The sequence below is a fragment of the Psammomys obesus genome, unplaced genomic scaffold, assembly GCF_907164565.1.
Source record: "Psammomys obesus unplaced genomic scaffold, mPsaObe1.curated_primary_1811, whole genome shotgun sequence".
Taxonomy (NCBI): domain Eukaryota; kingdom Metazoa; phylum Chordata; class Mammalia; order Rodentia; family Muridae; genus Psammomys; species Psammomys obesus.
The window spans coordinates 31,601,984-31,624,783 of record NW_026587216.1 but is presented as its reverse complement, the minus strand read 5'-3'; the positions used below and the strand labels follow the sequence as shown (position 1 = coordinate 31,624,783).

General features: G+C 40.3%; 1 protein-coding gene across 4 annotated transcripts in view; it reads left to right on the top strand.

Annotated features, from left to right (window-relative positions):
- The window catches only part of St18 (ST18 C2H2C-type zinc finger transcription factor), a 133,377-nt gene that overhangs the window by 75,138 nt on the left and 35,439 nt on the right, over positions 1-22,800 (top strand). For all 4 annotated transcript variants that reach the window (XM_055603514.1, XM_055603515.1, XM_055603516.1 and 1 more), the window contains 5 exons: positions 3,039-3,173; positions 4,765-4,855; positions 6,059-6,163; positions 16,145-16,338; positions 18,405-18,616. In XM_055603514.1, the coding sequence (XP_055459489.1) occupies positions 3,039-3,173; positions 4,765-4,855; positions 6,059-6,163; positions 16,145-16,338; positions 18,405-18,616 (737 nt within the window). The remainder of the gene's footprint in view (positions 1-3,038; positions 3,174-4,764; positions 4,856-6,058; positions 6,164-16,144; positions 16,339-18,404; positions 18,617-22,800) is intronic.

Below are 22,800 nucleotides of genomic sequence, written 5' to 3'. Positions count from 1 at the left end.
AATTAGTAACAAAATAGGGTGTGTCTAGCAACCCTTGGTAGTTTAGTGGGTTAGGACACTACTGGGGAGACTGGAAGAATGAACAGGATGTCTTATGGCATAGGCCTGGCATTGCTTTAGAGTTCAAAGCCCCTAGAAGATGACCAGGCTCCGCTGAGCAAGTATGGACGGTGGCATGCATGCTGTTGTGTATGCGTAAGCGCCGATGCCTGCATTCACATGTCCACTCCTCAATGCTCCTAGAACCAGATATATGGGGACATTATTCTGTGACCTGCATTCTATGTTTCTAGGTGATCATTCAGGCCGTTATTCTCCATCTTCCTTAAAATACTGTTCTGATTTGGTCATGGACTCCTCTGTTAAGGACAGAACATTAGGATTTTAGCATGTTGTTATACCCAAGTCTACAGAGGAGCCAGCAATGCGACAGTAAGTCTGTTAAACTCTGAAGATTTGGAGAGGAGGCCGCAGTGTAAGCACTGTGCTGCCCATCGGGAGACACTTGTCAAGTAAGAGGAGCAATAGGAACAATGGGGCAAGTCTGCCTGGTGTGAAGGAGACGGTCCCAGGCAAGCCAAGACACAGTAGCACCAGAGTATGAAGCCCCCTCATTGTGTAGTACTATACAAAGAAAATGAAAGAGGAGGCAGGCTGTGAAGCTGCCCCGAGCCTGTGCTCTGGTTTCTTATCATGCAGACAGGTTCTGCCCTCCAGAGCATTTCATCTGCAGCTTTGTTTTGGGAGGCCCAGGAGAGAGCTGCAGACAAAGGTGCACGGTGGACTGTCAGTGGGCCCCACCTGGGCAGGTGCCAGCCGCGTTATCTCCAACACCCTTTCTGGCTTCCCTCAGACACAGTGTGCTGAGGAGGGGAAGCGCCGAGCGCCAACCCGGTCAGTGCTTAGAAATGTGGTGTCATGTGGACAAGATCCAAGTGAGGAGAGGCAGCACATCAAAACAGACACGGTGGTTTTCTCCTCTCTGTGAGTGGCACTTTGCAGTGGTGTCAAAGCCCTCAGTTCACTTCCAACAAACTTCAAAGACTTTGCCCAGTGGCCTACAAATTCTACGTGCCCAGAATGGACTTGAAACTTGGCATTAATTATATTTACATTGAGTAAAACTTGTTTGCACAAATCACAGAACATTACAATCTTAATATACTTTTTTTTCTCTTACAGAGTACAGAAAAGATCAGCTCCCTACCACAGTCATTTTAGTTAAATCCTGTCCTTACTTAGCAATGCTGTTTTCTGGGCATCCCTGTCCTCGGTTGTTTTCTGAGCACTTGCAACGCTCGGCATTCAGCTTCCTTACTGGCCCTGACCTGTCAGTGCTGGCTACAACTTGGAAGATCCTCAGCCCCTCCTTCTTTCCTGTAACCATGCCCCCATGTAATTGGATTACACACAGCCTGCTGTGCCCCATCTGCCTAGCAGTGCTTGGAATCCAACCACTGGAGTGACTTGGTGTCACGGAGACATGTCTGCTCATGCAGCGGAGTGGCCTGGAGATGTCTGACACATCCCAGGCCAGTGGCCTGCTCTGGGTGGCCCCTTTAGAGCAGGAGGGGATGGCCTTCCCAGCCCCACATGATAGGCTCTTTCCCCTGCTCCAGGCCAGCAGTTGAGAGAGGGATCGTGTAGATCACTTATTGTCACCGTGGGCTTCAGGCCTGCTCAGTGTTATTGTTGACCCACATTGAGCATCCACATCCCTTCCGAAGCCTGTTTTGCTCCTTCCTGTGAGGACTCACAGACTCCATGACACACACAGAATTTCTCCTGATGAGTATCACCATGAACACAGTTAGGGCGGCTTGGATAATAAGATTGCAGCTCTGTGTCATTCTGTTACCATCTTGGCTATGTGTGTGTACATGTGTGCGTGTTATATGAATGTACATGTTTGCATGTATGTGTGTACGCATGTACATATATGTGCATGTGTGTGCACGTGTGCATGTGTCTGTGTGCATACATGTACACGTGTGTGTTTGCACAGGTGCATGTGTATAAGTGTGTGTATGTGTGTGCCTATACAATTGTGTGCATGTGTCTGTGCATGTTGGTACTAACCTCATGCATGTTCCTACTCGTTTGTACTCATTCATGTTATGCATGTATAAGCCTCTCTCACCCTCAACCGTATGTACCAGAAATCAGACCCCTGGTAGTATCTTTAGCCTTCCCGTCTTGAGCTCCTATCCTGTGGTGACTAGCAGTCCCTGGGAGGCCCGCCCTCACAGGTCCTGCGTTTTCAGATGGCTGGAAAGCCCCACTCTCTGTCCTCTGCTCAGGTGCCCCACTGGAGCACTTCCCTCTAAAAGCTTCTTCGCTCACCTCAGTTCCGAGTTTCCTCAGCACTGATTACAGCTCCCCTCCACGGTCACCTCATGTACTCTACTCCTGAGAGACAGGCCCTCCCCCAAGTCAGGACTCCCTTCAGAGTCTTGGGCTTTGTTTGTAGCACTTGGCTGTGTAGGACACAGCCTCTTGACCCCATCAGCTGCGTGAAACAAACTCAACTTTTCTGTGAGTAGCTGTCCACCCACAACCTCCCCTGCTGCCAAGGACCCACAGGGACAAAGCCAGAAAGGCCTGCCAATATGGTGGGCGAGTTGTCTTGTAATTTTATATCTGCCACTTTCTAAACTCTTTCAATAGAGGATGGTTTGAGGTTAAGTAAATTCTCCTTTCTCGCTTTTCTTCTCTCTTTTCTTCTTTTTAGGAGCATGTTCACCTGGCACAAGGTGACTTTTCATAATAAGGACTTAACTACAATATGTGACATGACAATTTAAAACCATCTCTGTATTTTAACAGCCCCTTGCCCTGTGTCAGCCTTCGCTTAGGAATCCAAGAAAATTGAAAATGTGTTTTGCTTCCACGGGTCTTAGTTGAGGGTTTTATTCAAGGCAACATAAGAAGAATGTTTATGATGGCAAAACTGAATAGCGTGTGACACCCGCAAGGCCACTCTATTGAATGAGGGGGAGGCAGCGCCATGTGAGCGTCTCACTTCTGTTTCTCTGTAGACTCACCAAGGCCTGAAAGGAGGGAGGCCAAGTGCCCCATTCCTGGCTGTGACGGCACGGGGCACGTAACGGGGCTCTACCCCCACCACCGCAGCCTTTCCGGGTGTCCCCACAAAGTGCGAGTTCCTCTGGAAAGTGAGTACTCCTTATCCTGAGGACACACCTACCCGGCCATGCACACAGTGCAGCCTCACACGATGGGAATTAGGAATGGAAACATAATCTCACCTCCGTGTGTCAAGCAGTTTCCATCTAATTATGTAAGGGGCTTTGGGGCTTTGTCTTGTTTTATTTTTTATTTTAAGACAAGGACTTGTGTCTGGCCTCAGACTCATGAAAATCAATCGCTGGTCTCTTTCTCTACCATGCCCAGCTTAAGATATGTGGTTTAAAATATATATTAGATAAATTCAGGAATGGTAATTTCAGATGAAGAGATGTTTGCTATTCAAAAGATAGCTCATTACCCATAGTTCCAAGGAAGTGGGTATCTCAGGGTACCCAGGAGGAAAGGTCAGGAAGACTGTGTGTAAGAGCCCTGGTACCTTTCTGTGGAAGATACAGCAAGGAAAGGTCCATCTGTTCAATCAGGATGTCCCTAATCACCTGGTTCCCCACTCTGAGATTATTTTGCAGAAGGAGAGTGGCTCAGACTGGGACGCAGCTGGGCTGGGAGCTGCAACACTGCTGACTGGCATCTCAGGAGGGCACCTTGCAGACAGCTTGCATTCTGTCCCTGACTTGGCTGGCCCTAAGAAGGACAGCTACATAACACCGTGTCAGTAAAGCCCCAGAGGTCAGAACATGGATACAGAAGATAAGCCAGTGTTATTGTCTAGTGTGACTACATGGTCCTTTGCGGATATGAGAATCTAGTCTCCTTTTAAAGGAGGGAGGGCACCCTGGCCCTCTGGCCTGCCCTTACCATGAGATTACATGCTCCTAGGAATTCTCTCAGGATGCCTTGTTATATCTGAGCTGCTCCACCCTATCATCCCCACCATAGCTCATCAGTGATCTTGTCCATAGAGGTGAAGAGAAGGACTAGGTGAAAACACTGGTATGTTATACAATTTCTCCTCTATTTATGGGGACAGTTCTTGGGCCACCCTATGAGTAAATGTGGGGATACCTCAACAACCCCAGCTGGGTGTCAGTATTTGGCAAGTAACTAGCTCTTCCCCACCTGAGCCAGCTGCAGCATTATTAGCATCCCGGTGTGACCCTTTGATGTCTTGTTCAGCCTTACTCTTACCACTGTCACCTGGCAGGGGAGGGTGGATGAACAGATGCAAAATAACACCCCCAGAAATAAAACAGACTACATGCAGAGACCTTCAAGTTACAGGAAAAGGACTGAAAGCGCTGCGTGGAGAAACAAATTCTCTGCTGCTAAGAAATGTACTAAGAGGAAAAGTGAGGAGAGGTAGCAGGGTCTGTCCTAGCTTGTGTGTGGCCCCAGAGCTACAAAGAATCATCCGTCAATTAAATGTGAGCAGAACCATTTCCAGGAGGGGATCTAATGCTGTTTGACAGTCAGAGCAATGCAGATATGAACTAACTTTCTGGGCTTCGTTTCTGAAGTTATCAGGGACTTTTGTTCAATCAGGAAGAAGCATGGGGGAATCTTGACATCATTTGGATGTAAAATGGAGAAGGAAATGTGATAGTGCGTTGTATATGGATGGTAACTTTTCTCACCTTTACCATGGTGTTTTGTGCTTAGTTCTTGCCATGCATGAGAATGTGCTCAAGTGTCCCACCCCAGGATGCACAGGAAGGGGGCATGTAAACAGCAACCGCAACACCCACAGAAGGTAATCCTGATGATTTGCTAACCATTTACACTGTGAAATGCAAGAGAAGCTTTGCACAGACGAAATAATAGGCCATGCGTTGAGAGAACCGTTAGGTCACTATTAAATGTTACCTCTTGAAATAGCTAGCAAGTCGTCTCAAGCTCAGGGAAAACTGTATTAGCAAAACAATGAAGCGATTGGATTTGAAGATGCTCATGCTCTGTGTCCAGACAGCCACACACACGTACTGCCCCAGAGTGCACCAGCACTGTGGCTGTTGGAGGCTAGCATCGGTTTCTTGTGGGTTGTCAGGAATCCCACTCAGCAACACGGCGTGAAGGGCTGCACTGTACAGTACAGAGGTTGTGACTGTGAGCCATGCAAAGAGCAGATGCTTTTTTCATTAAACTGAAACTAAAATAAAGCACATTTTGTGTATTTACATACAAATGTATGGAATATACATATAGATATTTTAAGTGAAATATTTGGTTTATTTTTAATAATGTGTATGGGTGTTTTGCCTGCATGTGTGACTCTGCACTACATGTGTACAGTGCCCGTAGAGGCTGGAAGAGGATGTGGTGTCTCCTAGAACTAGAGTTATAGACGGTTATGAACTGTCATGTGGGTGCTGGGAATCAAACCCAGGTCCTCCGGAAGAACAGCCAGTGTTCTTAACCGCAGAACCATCCCTTCAGCCATGGAAGTTTTTCTTTTTATATGCACATTTTATGTTGTATACGTAATATGTGGTTATGAAATATGCTTTGGCTTATAAGAATATTTCCAACAGATTTCATATTTGTGCTTTCAATCTAACTACGATATAAAATTTAGCCTCGAAAATTTTGTCAAAGTTCCTAAGATAAATTGCGAAATTATCATGCTAAGTTCTGTAGTCAGACAAGTGTGTATGGGAATAAGCACATTGTACTTGAAATACTGAGTTTCAGCATCCTTTTGCTATTTCCTCATTATATAATATTTTAATTTTCATTAAATATATTCGCTACTTGTCACCTCTCAGATGGAGCCAGGGAACAAATGTAGACACTGCAGTTTGCAAACCCTTTGGGATCTTTTGTATGACAATGCCGCTAAGTGAACTATTAATATGACTTAACATTTGCTGTGTGCCAAGGGTGTTGTGTTCCTGTGCCAAGGCAAACCACACTGTCATGCTCACTCACATCCTCCAACACTTCTCTTTTGAAACAGTCTTTCTGGTTGTCCAATTGCTGCAGCTGAAAAGTTGGCAATGACCCAGGACAAGAGTCAGCTTGATTCTTCCCAGACTGGGCAGTGTCCTGAGCAGGCTCACAGGTAAGACCCCTCAAGACTTGGCTGATAACCTGTTCCATATTGGACCCCACCCAGAAGAGGCTCACCGTGGTCCCCATGTCATGTTCAGTCACCAGGAGATGGATGGGCAGGCAGTTAGCAAGGCTAAGGAATGGTAAGTAGCATCACTCAAATGATCTCAGGGATATTTCAGAAGTTTAACCTAAAGTCCATATCTTTACAAGACTAACATGATCTGAGTGAACCGCAAAGAATGAAACATGCAATCACATTCCTTAATAAGATTTCTCAGTTACTAATATATGAGGTAGCCTCCCATTTGTGAGTCATTTCTTTTCTGCCTGAAGGAAACTCCATTAGGGACATTTCGAAGTGTGTAGTGTTATGTGTTCTCTTTAGGTCTACATATGCACAGGGGTTCCATGATAGGTATAGCTAGTAACAGAGTCTCCCATGGCCCTGAGTGCTCAAATTCCTCAAAATATCTGAGGGAGTTATTTTGCATAAAATGAATGCTGATACTCAAGGCAATGATAAGTGTATTTTGTAATAATCGTACATGTAGGAAAAAGTTATTTGAGGATAAAGATTATCAGATAGCTGTTGTTAGTGAGGAACTAAAATATAAAAACAACTAGTAGTCACATCAGTCCTTCTAGAGTGTTTTAGTTTAAAACACTCTGACTGAAAGCAAAGTGTGTGGCGGGGGTGGATTTATTTGGTTTCCACTTCCAGGACCCGGTCCCTTCATTGAGGGAGTTCAGAGCAAGAATTCAAGCTGTGGGTTGTAGGCTAATGTGGCACAGTAATGGGCACTGGCTGTTATTGCAGAGGTTTGGGGTGCAGTTCCCAGGACCCACATGACAGTATAAAACCATCCATAGCTCCAGCTCCTAGAGATCCAGCACACTCTTCATGCAGAAAAAAAAAAATGTTTACACAAAATAAAACAAAAATAATGAATTCAAGCTGAAACTGAAGAAGAAACCAAGGGCCAGCTTCCTGGCTCACTCTCTGCTGCTAAGCTGGCTTTGCTTCAGATCCCAGGTCAACCTGTGTAGGAACGGGTGCTGGTTACAGAGGGCAGGGCCCTCACACCAGCCATCAGTTAAAGCAGAGTCTCCCACATGGCCACAGGCTAGTCTGACCTGAGCAGTCCCTCAGTTGACGTTCCTGCTTCCAAGTTAACTCCAGGTTGTGTCAAGTTGACAATTTAAAAAAGCGCACAGCATGTGGCTTCCTTCAATATTTTCTTTCTACAGATTCAATTAAAAGAATCAAAACTTTGTATCCCAAAGTGAATAAACTGTAATTAATAAAAAATAAATAAATTTTAAAAAAGAAAAGCAAAGAATCAAGACAAAAAAAAAAAAAAAGAATCAAAACTGGCATTCAAGTCACATGAAAGAAAAACATATCAAGTTAAAATCACAAATTACCAAATATGTATCATAAGAAATCTTAACATAAGGTTTTTCATTAGTACTGCAATATCCTTTTCTTACACTATATTTATTTATTACGATTTATTCATTTTGTATCCCAGCTGTAGCCACCTCCCTTATCCTCTCCCAATTACACCTTTTCTCCCTCTTCTCCTCCCTTGCCCCTCCCCCAGTCCATTGATAGGGGAGGTCCTCCTCCCCCAGGTCTCATCAGGACTGGCTGCATTGTCTTCCTCTGTGACCTGATAAGGCTGCTTCTCCCTCAGGGGGAGGTGATCAAAGAGCCCACCACTGAGTTCATGTCAGAGATAACCCCTGTACCCCTTACTAAGAAACCAACTTGGAGACTGAGCTGCCATGGGCTACATCTGTGCAGGGGTTCTAGGTTATCTCCATGCATGGTCTTTGGTTGGAAGGAATGGATACAGAAATTGTGGTACATCTACACAATGGAATGTTACTCAGCAATTAAAAACAAGGAAATCATGAAATTTGTGGGCAAATGGTGGGTACTAGAAAAGATCATCCTGAATAAAGTATCCCGGAAACAGAAAGACACACATGGTATATACTCACTTATAAGTGGATATTAGACATATAATATAGGATAAACATACTAAAATCTGTACACCTAAAGAAGCTAAGCAAGAAAGAGGACCCTGGGTAAGATGCTCAATCCTTATTCAGAAAGGCAATTGGGAGGGATATCAGAAGAGGGAGAAAACAGGGAAGGACAGGAGCCTGTCACAGAGGGCCTCTGACAGACTTCACCCAGCAGGGTATCGAAGCAAATGCTGAGACTCATAGTCAAACTTTGGGCAGAGACCAGGGAATCTTATGAAAGAAGAAGGAGACAGAAAGACCTGGAGGGGACAGGAGCTCCACAAGGAGAACAGAACAAAAAACTGGAATAATCTCTTGATTCTCCCTAAGTATGCTTATGGAGAACTAAAATTGATTTTCTTTTCTTGAGTTTACCCATTGCTTTAGAAACTAATTTCATTTCAGATTAGGATATTAGGTCCACTCATTCTTCAATTATTTCTTTATTAAAAAACAATTTTTCATACAATATATTTTGATCATATTATTCCCCCTCCCCCAACTTCTCCCAGGTTTTCCCTGCCTCCTTAACCATCCAACTTAATGTATGTGCTTACTTACTCTCCCTACTCCGAAAAACAAACAAAAAAATGAAATTTAAAACAAAGCCAAAAGAAAAAAAAAAGAAAAGAATAAAGAAACAAGAAGCACACAATGCACTCATACATGCCTTCACACACCATGGAGTCTTTTATGTTGACCAACTAACTCTTCCTGGGCATGGGACTTGAGGTGATACTCCAGTGGAGAAAACTGATTTCTCCTTTCCCTGAAAGAATCAATTACAGCTTCTACCTTGAAAGTAGATTTTTTTTTTTTGTCCATCTCCCCTTCTTTGTGCTGGAATCGTGTCTGGCAGGTCTTGTGCAGGCTATCACATGCTGTGAATTCGTATGTGCCACCAGCCCCTACTGTGTCTGGTAGACACTGTTTCCATGATGTCATCCACCACCTCTGGCTCTTAGAATCTTTCACCTCCCCTTCCATGTAGATCCCTGAGTATTGAGGGGAGGGATTTGATGAAAACATCCCATTTAGAACTGAGTGCCCAAAAGTCTCTCCCGGCATATCGTCTAGATGTGGGTCTCTGTTAATTCTAACTCGCCGCAAAGACTCCGATCTGATGAGGGTTGGACAATTCTCGATCAATGGGTACAGCAGTCTATCAGTAGGGGTCATTTTGTGGCTATGTTCTTCCATCATAAGAGTAGTATTAGATGTTCCCCCTAGGTGTATGACCAACCAAGTCTCAGGTTCTTGACTACTTTAGCAGAGTCAGAAATGGGTTCTATCCCATGGAGTGGGCCTTAAAACCAAAATGTGGTTGGTTATTCCCATAACTATTCACCAGTATCTTTCACGCAGGTCACTGATGTCAGTTACAGGGTTGAGAGCTGGGTGATAGTATTACTTTTGTCCCCTGGTCGTGTGCAGAGTACCTTGCACCATGAATGCTAACTAGTCAGTAAGGGTGAAACTTCCAGTTAGACACCAGCTCCATTTCTCAAAGACAGAAGTGTTGTATTCACAATAGGCTTTATAATCAAGTTGTACAGACTAACTAATAAACTGAAAATAGCGAATTATTGTCTGCGGGATGAGGGTTGTCTATAAGAACCCTTTGGCTAATAACTCAACAGAATCTGACCCATTCCTAACACTGAAGATTTTACTTGGTGGCCTGCTGTCTAATTGGGGAATTGTCTCCTACACCATTTGGTGACTTCATTTAAATTTTTTTCTTATAGTCATATATATATATGGAAGCTCCAATAGTAGTAGCTGTCCATATAACTTTTCAAATGTCTCTTCCCATAGTCCCTCCATTACCCTGACCTCCTATTCTCCTTTCAACTTAATCCTCCTATTCCCATGTGCTCTTTATCTCTTTATAATACTACATTCTATTTCCCCTTCTTTGGAAGATCTCCTCCTCCCCCTGGTCCTAATCTAACCTCTGTCATTATTCTAGTTAAAACATGCATATCTAAAGCTTAAAATCTAATATCCATATATAATAGAAAATACAGTATGTGTCTTTTGGGATCTGAGTTACCTCACTCAGAATTATTGTTTTTAGCTCCAAATGTATGGCTTCAAATTTCATAATTGTATTTTTTTTCTTAATAGGTGAATATTATCCCATTGTATAAATGCACTACATTTTCACTCTCCATTCACCAGTTTATGGACATCTAGACTATGTTTATGGACATTTACAGTTTCTGGTTATAATGAATCAATGCATGTGAGTGAGCACATGTCTTTGCAGTGGGATGTAGAGTCCCTTGAATATATGCACAAAGGGGATGTAGCTGGAACTAAAAGAAGAATGATTTGAGCTTTTCAAGAAACCTCGGCACTGATTTCCATAGATGCTGTACCACTTTGCACTTGCGTCAGTAATGAATAATTGTTTCCCTTTCCCTGCATTTTCATCAGAATGTTGTGTTATTTGTTTTATTGATGTTGGCCATTCAGAATGGGGTAAGATAAAAATCTCAAAATAGTTTTGCTTTGTATTTTCCTGTTGACTAAGAATGCTTAAAATTCTACATATCTTTCTCTCCATTTGCGTTTCATCTTTGAGAATTCTCCTCTTATTTTTGTACCTCATTTTTAATTGGATTATTTGTTTCTTTGATATCCAGTTTTTTAGTCCTTCATATATTTTAGATATTAACCCTCTTTCAATTGCATAATTGCTAAAGATTTTTTTCATACTCTAAGGGCTGACACTTTACTTGAATTATCATGTCCTTTGCTGTACATCTGTATTTTAGCTTCATGAGATTCCATTTATTAATCGTTGGTCTTAGTGCCTATGCTATCAGTATCCTGTTCAAAAGTCTTCTCTCTACGAATGAGTTCAAGCCTACTCCGTACTTTCTCTCTTATCAGATTCAAGGTATCTGTTCTGACACTGAGGTCCTCGATCCAAACAGAGTTGAATGTTCTGAGGGGTGCTAGATATGGATTAGTTTCATTCTTCAACATACTACCATCTGGTTTAACCAGTACAATTTGTTAAAGATGCTGTCTTTTGTCCAGTGTGTATTTTCAGCTTTCTTACCAAAAATCAGGTGTGTAGGTTTATAGAATTATATCTGGGTCTTCGATCCTATTCAGTTATTCAGTGTGTCTGTTGTTATACCAATACCATATGTTTTTATTACTATAACTCTGTAATACAACATGAAATCTGAGTGATGCCTCCAGCAATTTTTATTTGTTTGTTTTTATCATTCAAGATTGTTTTAGCTCTCTGGAGTTTTTTCTGCTTCCACATACAATTGAAGTGTTTTGTTTTTTTTTAATTTTTGTGAAGAAGGTTTTGAAATTTGAAATTTTGATTGGAATTGCATTGAATCTATAGACTACTTTTTGAAGAATAACCATTTTCACTATATTAATCCTACTGACGCATGACCATGAGAGAATTTTCCATCTTCTGATGTCTTCTTCAATTTCTTTCTCCAGTGTCTTAAAGTTTTTATCATATAAGTCTTTCACTTGCAAGTGAAAAATTTCCAAGACTTTTTTCTTTGAGACTATTCTTAAAGGTGTTGTTTCCCTATTTTCTTCTCAGTCTGTCATTTGTACAGAGGGAGGCTACTTATTTTTGTGAGTTAATTTTGTATCTCCTTTATCTTGTATTTTGCTTATCAACTGTAAAAACATTTACTGAAGTTTTTAGGATCATTTATGTATAAAATTATATCATCTGTAAATAAAGATACTTAGACTTCTTCCTTTCCCATTTGTATCCCCTTAATCTCTGTCAGTTGCCTGATTGTTTTAAGACTTAAAGTAATGTATTGAATAGGTATAGAGTGAGTGGACACACTTGTCTTTTTCCTGATTGTAGTTTAAATGCTTTAGATTTCTCTACATTTAGATTGATGTTGGCTAGTGGGCTTGCTGTAAATTATATTTATTATGTTAAACACTTATATCCTTCGTCTTTTTGGGACTTGTATTATGAAAGTATGTTAAATATTGTCGAAGACCTTTTTACATCTAATGAGATGATCGTATGTTTTTCTTTTCTTCCAATCTGTATATGTGTTGTATTTTGTTGATTGGTTTACTTACATTGAACCATTGGCATGAAGCCAACTTGATCATGATGAATAATCATTTTGGTGTTCTTGAATTCAATTTGCAATATTTTTGAGAGTTTTGCATTTATATTCATAATGGATATTGGTTTGTAATTTTCTTTTTTGCCGAGCCTTTGTGTTGTTTTGGCATTATGGTAATAGTGACTTTGTAAAATCAATTAAAAACTGTTTCATCAGTTTCTATTTTGCAGAGTAATTTGGTAATTATTGACATTAGTTTTTCTGTGAAGGTCTGGAAGAATCCTGTGCTGAATCTATCTAGCCTGTGTTCATAGCAGCTTTGTTTGTTATGGGTGTTTTTTAATTGTTTATTTCATCCTAACTTTGGTGAATCATTTATATCAAGAAATTTATTTCATTTAGGCTTCACAGCTTGGTGAAATACAACATTTTAAAATGCATCCTCATGATTCTCTGAATTTCTTCACTGTCTATTGTAATGTCTCTCTTTTCATCTCTAATTTTATTAATTTTTATCTTCTCTTTCTATCTTTTAATTACTTTTGCTAAGGGTTTATCAATCTTACTGATTTTCTCGAATCAACTCTTCTTTTCATTGATTCTTTGTGTTGTTTTTTGTTGTTATTTCTATTTTATTGATTTTAATTTGATTATTTGAGTTTTATTACTTCTTCCCATCTGCACTTTTTGGGAATTATTTCCTCTTCTTTTTTTTTTCAGAGCTCTGAAGTGTGTCACAAAGTAATATGAAATCTCTCTCTCTCTCTGTAGACACTTGGTGCTATGAATTTGCCTCTTAGTATTGCTTTCACTATGCCCCATAAGCTTGGGTATATTATTATTTTCACTCAATTATAAATAAGTTTTAATTTCTTTATGAATGTTTTTCTTGACACAGATTTCATCCAGTAGTAAGTTGTTTAGTTCCAGTGAAATTGTATACTTTCTGCTGTTTCTGTGGTTGTAAATATCTAGCATTAATCCACGGCAGTCTTATGCAGGGCGATATTTCGATTTTCTTATATCCTTTGAGATTTGCTTAGTATATGTCTTTATATGTGCTCATTTGGGGAGAAACCTCCACGAGATGCTGAGAAAAAGTATATTCTTTGTGTTTGAGTGAAGTGGTCTCTAGATGTCTGTTAGGGCCATTTAATTTATGATGTTTATTAATTCTAGAGTCTCCTTACTTAGCTTCTGTCTGCATGATCTGTGTATTGTTAAGAGTGGTGTACTAAAGTTTCCCACTCTCACTCTGTGAGGATCAGTGTGTGATAGTGGATCTGGTTTGTTTTTGTTTCTGTTTTTTTTTTTTTTCTTTTTATGATCTTGGATGCCCTTATGTTTGGTGCATAAATGTTTAGAAATGCAGTATACTCCTGGCTAATTTTTTCAATGAGTATGTAGTGTCCTTTTCTCTATCTACTGATTAGTTGAGTAGTTTTGTTTTTTAATGTTTTGCCAAATATTAAAGTAGCACCTGAATGCCTCTTGGTTTCATTCCCTTGGAATACCTTAGGGTTATGTCTATCCTTGATGATAAGATATGTTTCTTCGATATAAGAGAAAGATGAATCCTGTTTTCTAATTAGCCTATTAATCTGTGTCTTTTTATGGGGCAACAGAGAGCATCAATACTGAAAATTATTAATGAGCAATGTTTATTAGCTACCATTATTTTGTTGTGTGGGATTTTTCTCTGCTTTGAATTAACTGTCCTGGCTTTATTTATTTCTTATGCCCACTGGTGTGTGGTTAACTTCTCAGAGTAAAGTTTTCTTTTAGTGCCTTCTTTAGAGCTGGATTGGTAGATAGAAATTGCTTAAATTTGGTTTTAATCGTGAAGTGTTTTTCTTTCTCTGACTGTTGTGAATGTTAGTGTTACTGGGTATGGTAGTCTAGACTGTCACTTGTGATCTCTCAGAGCTTATCCAGGCTCTTCTAGCTTTCAGAGTCTTCACTGAAAAGTCAGATGATATTCTAATAGGTCTGCCTTTATGGTACTTAGTTGTTTTCCTTTGCAGCTTGTAATATCCTTTTATCATTCTGTACATTAAGTGTTTTGATTATTATGGGCTATGAGGAGTTCCTTTTTCTGATCCTATTTTGGTGTTTGGTATGCCTCTTCTACTTTGACAGGCACCTTTTTATTTAAATTGGGGATGTTTTCTTGTATGATTTTGTTAAAAATATTTTCTGTGCCTTTGATTTGGGTTTCTTCTTTTTCCCCTATATACATTATGCATGGGTTTGGTCTTTTCATGCTTTTCTAGATTTCTTGGATGTTTGTGCCTGTTTTGTTGTTGTTTGTATGTTTGTTGTTTTAAGATTTTCTTTAACTGAAAAACCCACTATTACTACAGTCTCTTCAAGATCTGAAATTAATTCTCTTTTCCACGTTTTTAATTTGTTGGTGATGTTTAACTCTCAGAGTGGTGTCTTGTTTTGTTTCTTATTGTTTTTTATATCCTATGTGTTTCATTTGTAGTATTATTTTAGTTTGAGTTTTCTTTAGTGATTCTGTTTCTTTGTTAAATTCTACTTGTGTGTCTTCAATTATTGTCACTACCTCATTCAACGTTTGTTAATGTTTTTACAGTCTTCAATATGGCATTTAGTTCTATCCTCTTTAAGGTCCTTAAATATGTTTATAATTGTTATTTTGAAGCTCTTATCTTGTTCTGCTAAATTGCTTTCAGGTGAACCTATTATAATGTAGTTGCTGGATTCTGGAAGAGGCATATTGTCTTGGATGTCATGTTTGTGTTTTTGTGCTGAGATCTAAGCATCTGGAGTTACAACTTTTGAATGTTTCTTGGTATAAATATCTGATCTCATGTTTTTTGGGTGGATGTTACATCCTTTGGTTTCTATTGCTTAATCCATGCTCAAGCCAAGTGGTGGCTCTGGAATCCCTGATAGAGAGCTGTTCTGTGGGTGGCAAGAGTCACAAAGGAATGGAGTTGAGTTAGAAAGAAATTATGTTGGGGAAGAACTCAGGGGACTCTGGATCCATACCAAGAGTGTGAATATTGGGGTTGGGCGCTAGCTACATCAGGAATAAGAGTAGCTCTAGAGAGACTGGAGGGAAAGATAGGGAAAAAGATGTAGGTTACCAACTTGAATCCCTGGCTAGTGTTGTAGCTATGTCTCAGCAGTCTTAGAGGAATGGAGATTGCCTCGAAAGAAAAGCTGGGAGAACTAAGGAGATACTGGGTCTTCATCAAAAGACTGAATCCCTTAAGTATTTTCAGTGTACCATTTGAGAAGTCTTTCCAGTCCACAAGAGATCAACATTTTTAACATTCTCATTTGTTGTAAAATAAAAGGAAAAATAGTTTTTGCTCTGAACAACCTGAACAGTATGTCGATGATGTCTAACACATAGACCACAGCTAAGTAGAAGTCTAATCTTCTTGTCAGAGCTGGCTCCATAGCTCCCCTGTTCCTGTTTAGGTCACACACACACAAACACACACACACACACCTATAGGACTCTCTAACTCACATTTGGACTGCAACAATTATATTAAAACTGTGATGAGTATTATAATATGGTACTTTATATACATCTTGAAGTAATGACAATTTAATATACAATGTCAATATATTTAATGCCTCTGCAAAAGGACTGAATATCCCTCTTCTACTGGTGACACACTGGAACACAGAACATGCAGAAGGAACATAGCGAGACTCAGCCCAAAGCGTCCCTATCTTACTGCATCTCTGAGCATCTGCTCTCCTGTAGGGACATCTCCAAATGCTAGGTAGTGTCTCTGTGAACTGGCTGGCAGTGGCATTCCATCTACTCTGAATCCTAACCAACACTTTCTGTTTTCTTCAAACTACTTGTTGACTCTTACCAGGACGAATTTGGTGAAGCAAATTGAATTTAACTTCCGCTCACAGGCCATCACTTCTCCAAGAGCCACTGCATCAAAAGAACAAGAGAAGTTTGGAAAAGTTCCATTCGATTACGCCAGTTTTGATGCACAAGTATTTGGTAAACGTCCTCTCCTTCAAACAGGACAAGGACAAAAATCATCACCATTTCCTGAATGTAAGCTTCAAATTTGAATTCTAACACTCATTACCCCAAAATGCATCTTGTCTATTTACTCAGATGTGCTGTGTGCTCCTTAGGGATGACAGAAGAAAATAGTGAAATAAAAAAAGTTAACTGTTTTTACTAGTTTTATATTAAAGCTATGCTGAATATTGTTACTAGTAATTTCATAGATAGTGCCATTATTGAACCTAAATGTAACAGTGGTAAAGAGATAATTAGGATTGTGATTAATATTCTGAAAGCTATGACAGCTGTTATATTATTTTAATTCAAGTTATGGTTGTAATCCAAGAAGATAAAATATGTCATACTATTTAAAATATTACTGAAATCAACAAAATCCATCAGACTGAAGGTAGAGAAAGCTGAAATATTTAAGAAACTCAATTCAGGAATCTGGAATTTACTAAGATAAAAATGTATAATTGTCAAAATGTTTATTAATAAATTTAAGAATTAATTAATATAGAAACCTTTAAAATAGGTTAACTAGCATTCTCATTAATTCTGACACGTCCATGGAAGAGATTGAACTGAAGGATTGTGCAGTGTGTAAGACTTGGTGGTCTTGGTAAAGATAGAGAAGTAGGTGTTTGGAACAAATGCAGAAAATGATGGACAATGCACCATCAGTGAGACACAACTACCCACCTGGAGTCCTCTGTGGGCCATGTATCTTTTACAGCCTTAAAAATCTATGGATCTCTCAGACATTACACCTGAATGTAGTGAGCATCTTATGAGTCTAGCATTTGCATATTATTATGTCATGTTGACCCACACTTGTAGGAACCTAGAAGGCTACCTAGAAGGCAATGGGGTAGGGACGGAGCTCATAGATGGAGCAATTGCTTCCATGTTCTACATGACACAGGTTTTCACCCTGTGTTACTGCCCCTAAAAGGTCAGCAAACTTAAAAGGAATTTGTCCATCACTGATGAGTATATTAACAACAACAACAAAAAAAAACCTACCTACTCTTGTTCAAAAGAGGTTCCAGCAAACCTGAGTAGCCATTGACAACTTGTTAGACTCAGAAAAAAATTATGTACACTTACAGTGTTTTTTATCTAGCAATCCAATTTGTATAAATATTTTTATGATATATATACAATGTATAGATGTGCATATACACTTAATTCACATGAAGGTGGATAAAGAGTGCACTATAGACTCATTGTTTGGTTATTGATTGTATAAACAATAATAGAGTTAGTAACATTTATTTTCATATTCTTGTAGTTACAGAAATACTATCGAATAATATCTTTTATTAAAAAAATAAGCAAGTATTTAAAATAAGCAACATTTACTGTAAAATTAATAGCTAAGTGCTTTTATGTCCTTATATTTTGTATGTTCCTCCCATAACCTTGAGCGGAGCTCGCAAACAGCTCATAGTGAAGAGAAAGTTGCAGGATTATGTCTCTCAGAAAAGCTATAATGCTCTCCACAAAAACACAGAAAGTCAGCCTTGGAAACTAAATGACCTTTCTCTTCACCTTGAGACCAGACCCTCTGTGTCTTGTGCTCAACTCACTGAGGACTCTGGCCCAGTTAAGTACAGAACAAACATACATTCCGAGTATTAAAAATACAACCTGCTTTTAAGCCAAAAGCTCTGAGAGCAGCCCCTGGGAGGTGCCTGGCCCCACCCCTAAGTCACCAGCTTCTGCTTGTTCAGCTTTTCAACTTGTTCACGTACCTGTCCTGGGTTGTTTGCAGTGTGTGATGGGTTTTGCTCATTTTTTTTTTAAATCTACGGTTTTACACATGTGTAACCAACACAGCAACCCTGTAACATTGGTGATGGAGTGTCTGTCACTAGTAGTGAAAATATAAGAACTATTAAGAGAATGGGCATCTTTCAAGATTCACATTATCTGCTTTATGAACCTTGCTGAAACCTGTCTGAATGTACCAGCAGATAATGGTTCTGCTTTAATTTATTCTTTGGGTATTTTAATGAAAGAAGTTCTGCCTTAAAAAAAAAAATCTTTGATGACTGAAGCTACCACGTACATATGCAATTGCTAATCACATCTCTCCTCAACAGCAAAGCATTTTCCAAATCCAGTGAAATTTTCTAATGGGCTGCCTAGTGCTGGCGCCCACACACAGAGTACAGTCCGTGCCAGCTCTTATGGCCATGGTCAGTGCAGCGAAGACACCCACATAGCAGCAGCTGCTGCCATCCTGAACCTTTCCACCCGCTGCAGGGAAGCCACAGACATCCTCTCCAACAAACCACAAAGCCTGCGTGCCAAGGTAAGCCAGGCCAAGAGCCTGCAAGACGGGCCAGCAAGTAGGCCTAGAGAATCCCGTTCCTCACTGCATCCACTACCCTACTCCCTACCCAAGCAGGGATGAGCTCTCAATGGCTTCAAGGAAGAAATGTGTGCTTATGTTGGTGGTAGAGTAATTTGGGGAGTGCTGACTTATGAAGCTGACTGAGGAGAATTTCGTCACTGTTTCTGTTATGATGCATTCGGTGAACAAGGAAAGAGAGTTACTGTTGAAATGTGTCTCCACTGTGGAAGCTGCCCAGTCTGAAGATCAGAGCTATTAGAAACAGCAGCTGGTGGAACACTTTAGAAAGTAACCATGAAGTTGTGTTGCTCATGTCACCACTTCATAGCATGACAACTAGGTTGTAGTCTTCTCAAAAGACCCACAGTAAGTACGGACAGTCTCTCACCCGAATGAGGAGCCTCGGGGACTCCAGTGTTCAGTCCGGAATCAAATTCTAGGCCATTTGTGAACACAGTATGTTTCCCATGAGATTAATCATATTTTCCATAGCCCCTCCTTTCCAACTGTGGGAAATGCATAGTCATACTCATGATGACTTAGTGAATGCACAAAGTCTCTGTATGTTTTGTTTTTCACCACAGGGCCACATGGTACCTGTGGGCCACGGAGAAGGCTGTTAGGACACAGCGTTCTCACACTGGGAGCCAGTAGCTCCTGTTACACAGAAGGTCTCATTTAAAGAACTTATCACCTACCTAGATAACAAGTCTAGAAACCTGACAACATAGAGTACCTAGATATTTTCTGTCACAAGTTTTACCCTTGCTTAGAACGGAAGATTTCCTAAGTAAGTCTCAGACCCTGAAACCTGAGCAGTGCCAGCCGAGACATTTCTCTTTAAGGGCAGCCCCATGCTTGTGTGGTCAGCTGCTCGCCTGTGCTCTGCCAGGCCTTCAGGAGAGCAGGTAACAGTGCCACCAAGCATTTGACAGAAGAATCAGAATTAGCTTCTGGAAAAAGCCAAGCCAAGTAAACCCCAGGAAGAGACGGCTGCCAAAATCTACTCAAAAACAATCTTTAAACAAATGAGGTTCTTAAACAAAGAAAAATATATTCTTTAAAAATACAGAGAAAATACCAAACTGAATTTATAATGGCAGTCACAAATGACTGACATGGGAGAAGAATTTGAGGGATTTTAAAACACAGCTTTATTTTTAAATTGATGTTTTAATATCTAATTTATGTTTCCTTTTTCAAAAATATTACAGAGGTACCTGGTTCCTAAAATACCCAAATGTCTTCTTTCCTAGTGCTTTCCCCTTGACTAAATTACTGTCTTATATAAAATGGGGTCTGCCACCATGGTTATTCAAGTTGAAGCAGCTGGGGGCAGTGCTAGGGCGAGAGCTGTCCATTTGCACATGTCCATATCGTCCTGCTCCTCAGAGGACTCCTTTCACCTAAAATCCTCCTGGTTTCATTAAATCACTGATATCAAGCAAGTGACACACAGAAGGCTAACAGTTGAGTGGTGTTTTCTTGTCAGTCGATTCTCTTTTACAAACTCATTTCTAATCAGAAAAACATCTGCTTAATCTCCACATTTCAAAAAAAATAATTATCCTTTTCTAATGTCTGATTGTCCACTCCTTCTGTCACGAGGCTCTATGCAGCAGGCCTGACATTCCCAAGATGATATCCTCTTCAACACAGCTCCTACTACTCTACGCAAATGCCAGGATAAGGACAGAGGAGAAACAAAGGGCTCAGAGGAGCTTCTAAAGGAGCTAGTTATGCCAGAGGTCTTTAAAACCTTTCTCTATGAGAAGTCCCTCTCATAGAGGGACTAGAGTCTTCTCTATGAGAAGTCACTCTCCTCACAGAGTGGTTGTTGACAAGGAATAAATGTGGTTCCCCCAGTATCACTGTGAACAGTATTGGTTAACTGCATAGCTGACTACTCACATTCCCACACAACTGTACCGCTGTGTAGAACTCTTTTTTCACTAGAGTTCGTGTTCTAAAAATAGAACTGATTCTCACAAATTTGCTGAAACAACGTTTTTAGGAAAAAAAAAAGCCAAGTTAATTAACAAGTCAGGTGTTCATCTCAGCAAATCATGCTGGATGTGTGGGCTTTGTTGTTGCCGGTAAACATGGGATTAGATGCTGTCTTTCCATGAGCATTGCCTGTCAGCCTCATTCTTCCTCCAGTAGATTTGAGGTTTTTTTCCTCTATCACAGGTTGTTAGTGGCTTTACTTCTGAAAATTTATGCCCATAAGATCTCCCAAGCTTCATCTGCAGAAGCAAATGCAGAAAAGCTTGTTTTCTTACTCTATAGTGGTGTCGGCATATGCGTCATCTTGGCAGGTGGGCTCTGAGTCTGGGCTCTGGGTCTGCCTCAACCACTGATTAGAGCAGTGGTTCTCAAGCTGTGGGCTCCACCCCTTTGAGGGTCAAACAACTCTTTCACAGGGGTTGCCTAAGACCATCAGAAAACACAGATATTTACACAGCAGTTCATAACAGTAGCAAAGTTACAGTTATGGAGTGGCAAAGAGAATAATTCTCTGGTTGGGTCACCACATCATGAGGAACCGTATTAAAGGGTCACAGCATTAGGAAGGTTGAGAACCATTGGGTTAGACTAGGCTTCACTCCCTGGATTCCAGATACGCAGAGGGAAAGAAATGCCCCTTCCTTGGACATCGAGGTAGAGATGGTTTGTGGAGATTGGATCATGCACAAGCAGCTTCCCAGTGCCTTCTATCTAAACCAAGGATGACTGGTGTCTTCCTTTACTCTTGGTCCCATCCAGAAACATTTGCTGTGAGCATTTCTTTAGTTGCTTACAACACTAGAGAATGAATTAAAGAGCATACTGTGTGACCTGTAGGCCAAAGTTGCAAACTTTAAATGTGCTGAAACACAATCTCAGGCACATACAGATTTTTTTTCTGCAAGCACACAATTAACTCCACACTAAGTTGGGTTCTGAAATAGTTAAAAACACTCAGATTATTTTTAGAGGTGCAAGAAAACTGAATCCCTACATAAATATAAAAGTGTGAAGGATGATGTTTTAGTTTAGGGTTTCTATTGCTATTAAAAGATTCCATGATCATGGCAACTCTTATAAAGGGAAACATTTAACTGGGGCTAGCTTACTGTTTAATTAGAGGTTTAGTCCATTATCATCATGGTGGGAAGCATGGTGGCATTCAGACAGACATGGTTCTGGAGAGGTTCTACATGTGGATCTGCAGGAAGAAAGTGAAACACTTGCTCTAGCTTGAGCATCTGGAACCTCATAGCCTACTCTCAAGTGACACACTTCCTCCAAGAAGAACACACCTCCAATAATACAACTCCCTATGAGCCTCTGGGGACCATTTTCATTGAGACCACCACAAACCATACAGATAATTTACCCTGCTGTGCACACTGTTTTCCACTTAACCAACCAATGTTCACTACACACCAGGTACCTACCATATCTGTGCAGAGAAAATCGGGCCATATCTAGCATAAGTGGTCGCTTTTCAAACCAGAGTCCACTAAATTTTACGGTTTAGAAGAAATTGCTTATGTTAAAATACCATCTTGTCTCTGAATAACACACTTGTACCACCAGACCTCTTATATGTAGATTAAGAAATTAAAAAAGAAAGAATAATTTGTATGTGTAGTTCTTAATGAAGAACTAAAGAAGATTAAAAGGTAATTTTGTCTGAAATACTAGTTTTCTTTTGAATCCAGTACTTTTGTTGGTTCTAAAACACAGAGAATGTCCTCCATTTTTATTTGACACAAATATGAGTTTTGAAACATACATAGTAAACAGTGTCACACACCTTAAGGTCCTTTTGCCCAGCCACTGTGACTTCAGGTAGGAGTAGAGTCATGAGTGTAGGTTGACAAAGAGTGAGCATCCTGGGTTTGTTGGGCACTTGCTGTCCATGCCCTGAGAGCTGTGCCAGCCTAAGGCAGCTACAGCCCTCTTTCCCTCCTCCCGTTCTACCCCATAGAGGTAGAACATGCTTCATGTCTATCTTTATCCTCATCACTACTGCTTGCCAAGCATTCTGTTATTTGTTTTGGTGTTTTCCCCACCTGTTTAGACAAAATGACATATGTACAGTGTGCCTTAAAGTAAAACAAAAAATTGACACTTACTTGAAGTGTTTAAAGTTC